At 32.8% G+C, this 3,830-nt stretch overlaps 1 protein-coding gene across 1 annotated transcript; it reads left to right on the top strand.

Moving 5' to 3' along the window:
- Nucleotides 1-1,648: 1,648 nt before the first annotated feature.
- LOC21402732 (transcription factor bHLH96) lies at nt 1,649-3,765 on the top strand. The gene is made up of 3 exons (XM_010107997.2): nt 1,649-2,143; nt 2,825-3,226; nt 3,564-3,765. Exons 1-3 carry the CDS (start codon nt 1,652-1,654, stop codon nt 3,660-3,662), a joined length of 993 nt encoding a protein of 330 aa, XP_010106299.1. The 5' UTR covers nt 1,649-1,651; the 3' UTR covers nt 3,663-3,765.
- The last annotated feature ends 65 nt before the right edge of the window (nt 3,766-3,830 follow it).

Genomic DNA, 3,830 nt, shown 5'->3' with positions numbered 1-3,830 from the left:
TATATATATATATATATATATATATATAATATGGAATTCAACCCACAATCTCCTCTGAAACCCCACTCCACCCGAACCCTCCGATGCTCTAAAAGGTCTTAGGCACTACTTGATTTTCATTTAAAGAAAAATACGCTATTGGTAATTAAGTATTTCTTACCACAAAAATATCATAATATGACGTAACTCGTGTTGATTTCGTTGATCTAATATTGCTTGAGACATACATTATGAAGAAAATTTATGATTCAAACCCATGGTTTTGATTATGCTACAATGTTTTTCTCTCACAAAAAATTTGAATTTCAAAAGTCATAATCAAAATCACTAGTTTAATCTTAGTATGGACTCATGAGCCAAACAGGCCTTCAAGTACTTTAAATTTGATAGTCTTATATTAATAGTGTTAAAGAGAGCTAAAGCATAAAATAATAATAATAATAAAGGGTTAATGGTATATTGATACATTGCGTATATAGTAGGACTCAATTTGTTTAGTTTTTGTTAATAATGTTCTTTTACTAACATAAAATGTGTGGTAATGCATTGTCTAATGGTAAATGATAATGCTAACCATTAATCATTCAATTAGTTACACAAAAACGATGTGAAATATGATGGTCTGATCTATATAGAATGGTATGTGTATTTTTTGAAAGGCGGAAAATCTATATATTGAAAAGTCAGATTAAATTAAAATTAAAAATATTTTAATTTAACAGCAAATGATGAAGAAATTTGGCCCGTTCAGTTCGATAATTCGAGTTTTTAATTCAAGTTAAGATGTTACTTTATGTGAGTACTTTTTACTGTAGCAAAAAAGTTAGATGTGATTGATTTTGAGAGCTTTTTACGGTAACAAAATTTGAATTCTAAACTCAAATCGGTGAAATGAACAGAACATTAAAGTTTATTTTGTGGTCAACAACAAAAATCTCCTAACTAAATTAATTTTTTGTTTTTTTAGACAGCTAACAAATATGTTGGGTTTAGATTTTTACGCTTGTCAAAAATGTATTAATTAAAAGTAAGAAATAAAAAACTAGATTCATGCGCTTTGAGATTTTTTTTTTCTTTTTCTAAATGATCTAAATGCCATATATTTGCTAAAGAAACGATTTAACTATAGCCACGAGGTGTCACGAGCGCCTTGAGAGATTGGCAGCTTAATTATTGTCCTTTAATTGTAATTTCAAAATGTAAAACGGCGGAATAATTTCATGTAAATAGGAAAAACAAATCAAAACAAAACAAAACAAAAAAAATTTCACGCGTTTGTATGATGAATGTATCCAAAAACTATATGATCTATCTCTCTCCCTGACACAATTCCTCGAGGCAACTTGGTATAAAATAATATATAATTTGATTTCAACCCACTTGCGCTTTTTGCACATAATAATGGATTATTTAGGCCTTTTTAATGATAATGACGCATCCGCCTTCTCCATAAATCAAATTTTTATTGTGCTTAAACGCTCATATTGAGTAATACTCCTACATACAGAGAGGAAGAGCTTAAGAGAATTATATATATCAAGAGAGATATATATATATACACACACACACACACACACACACACACACACACACACATATATATATATATATAGATAGAGAGGGAGAGAGAGGGAGAGAGAGAGAGAGAGTAATGGCCCTAGAAACTGTGGTTTTTGAACAAGATCCATTTAGTTGTAGTCGTAAGGATCTTCAATATGCCTTGGGAGGAGGAGGTACAGTTCTTCCTTGGAGCTATGAACATGACTACGGAGAAGACGACGTGAAGAATCACAACAAGATCCTAGTACACAACATTAATACTTGTGTGGGACAAGGTTCCAACGTCATGAATGCCAAGTACTTGGACTATTGTACTTCATCTTCTTCAATGGTGCAGAGCGTTAACAATAATATAAATAATGGTGATATCCGAGACGCCAAAATTTCGCCGGCAGGAACTTCAACAGCTGCGGCAGCCACCGTTGGCCGACGAAAGCAACGTCGTACCAGAAGTGTCAAGAACAAGGAGGAGGTCGAGAATCAGCGGATGACCCACATCACCGTTGAACGCAACCGGCGGAAACAGATGAACGATTATTTCGCCGTTCTCCGATCCATGATGCCTTCCTCTTATGTCCAAAGAGTATGACTACTTCTCTACTATTCTTTCTTATTCGGGCACTCCTATTTTTTTCTGATAGGATTAAAACCCCATACTCACATAAATTGGGAGCCGTTAAATAGGTAGGTGGGGCCAAACCTAATTAGACTTTTCATTTTGTGAGTGATACGATTTTATCGCCTGATGTATCGGCTTTAATTTATCATCTTAATATGTTTTATATGATGATGCAGTACTTTCAGTTAAGCCTTTTCATTTAACAAGTTTTATCAACTTTTTCTTAATTTGATTTTACTTTTTGGGACTTATTTCTATTGATCGTAAGGGACAAGGATCAAATCTGTAACTTTTTTTGATAAACATAAAGTTTAGAAAAAGAGCTAATTATTCGATTTGATATTGGAACTATAGAAATCCATCTATACTTATAGCTCCATGTATCTGCCATTCAGTTAAGATCGTGGCTATATCTTAGTCTTTGAACCCGTTGTTTTGCGGCTTTTGAAGCATAGTTCAAATTTTTTTGTAGCAATATTTTCTCTTAAAAAATTTTTAATTTTTATTCAAAACTATAAATCAAATGGGCCAATTGATTCAACATTGATTTATGAAGGAACTTGAACAATATATTCTGCTAAGTAATCTTGTGAATTGATAGTACTTTTTATTGATGTTGTTTTAACTCGCTTTTGTATTATATAGGGAGACCAAGCATCAATAGTAGGAGGAGCCATTAATTTTGTGAAGGAACTTGAACAACTACTCCAATCCTTAGAGGCCCACAAACGAATCAATCAACATGAATTAGATCATTCTACTGTCCCTTCTCTCTTTTCTGATTTCTTCATCTTCCCTCAATATTTGACCTTTTCGGTCAACAACAAATCAGTTACGGAACCGAAATCAACGGCGGAGAAGCGATGTGCTATAGCCGACGTTGAAGTGACAATGGTGGAAAGCCACGCCAACATAAAAGTGCTTTTGAAAAGACATCAAAAGCAGCTCGTGAAGATGGTTGTCGGATTGCAATTTCTGCGCCTTGTGGTTCTTCACTTGAATGTCACTACCGTAGATAGTATGGTTCTTTACTCTTTTAGCGTCAAGGTTAGTTACAAAATGTTGCTTGCTTTTGTTTATTTTGCAGTTTTTATTTATTATTATTATTATATATATATATATTTTACTTTAGATAACCAATATATAGTATTTGTTTTTCGCCCGTTTAGCAGGTAGGTTCAAATCGAAGTTTAAATAAAAATTCAAATTTTTATAAAAGAAAAACACGTAAGTTCAAATCAAAGTTTAAATGAAAATTTAAATTTTTGTAAGAGAAAAAATTATATAAAAAAGTTTAAATTGTGATTGAACCTGTGAAAGAAACTGAGGGGTTTGTTTTTGCTACTGAACCAATATGGGATTTGTGCTTTATAATGTGAAACAGGTTGAAGATGACTCTGAGCTGACGTCAGTGAATGAGATTGCAGCTTCTGTGTACGAAATGGTGGGTAGGATCCAAGAGGAAGCAGATTTGATTAGCTGATGTCCATAATCTGAATTTCTCAAGTTGTTTTGGCAATCTATATGTATGTTTTTCTTGTCCATCTTGTTGAGGAAAAAAAAGGTGCTAGAAGAATTAAATTGACTAAGTGCTGGCTCCTTTTCTTTCGTAAGCATTATGTTTTGTGGTGTTTTTTTTTTTTTTTTCGCC

The sequence above is a fragment of the Morus notabilis genome, unplaced genomic scaffold (assembly GCF_000414095.1).
Source record: "Morus notabilis unplaced genomic scaffold, ASM41409v2 Scaffold62, whole genome shotgun sequence".
NCBI lineage: Eukaryota > Viridiplantae > Streptophyta > Magnoliopsida > Rosales > Moraceae > Morus > Morus notabilis.
The sequence above is the reverse complement of the archived record's forward strand: the minus strand, read 5'-3'. Positions and strand labels throughout refer to the sequence as shown.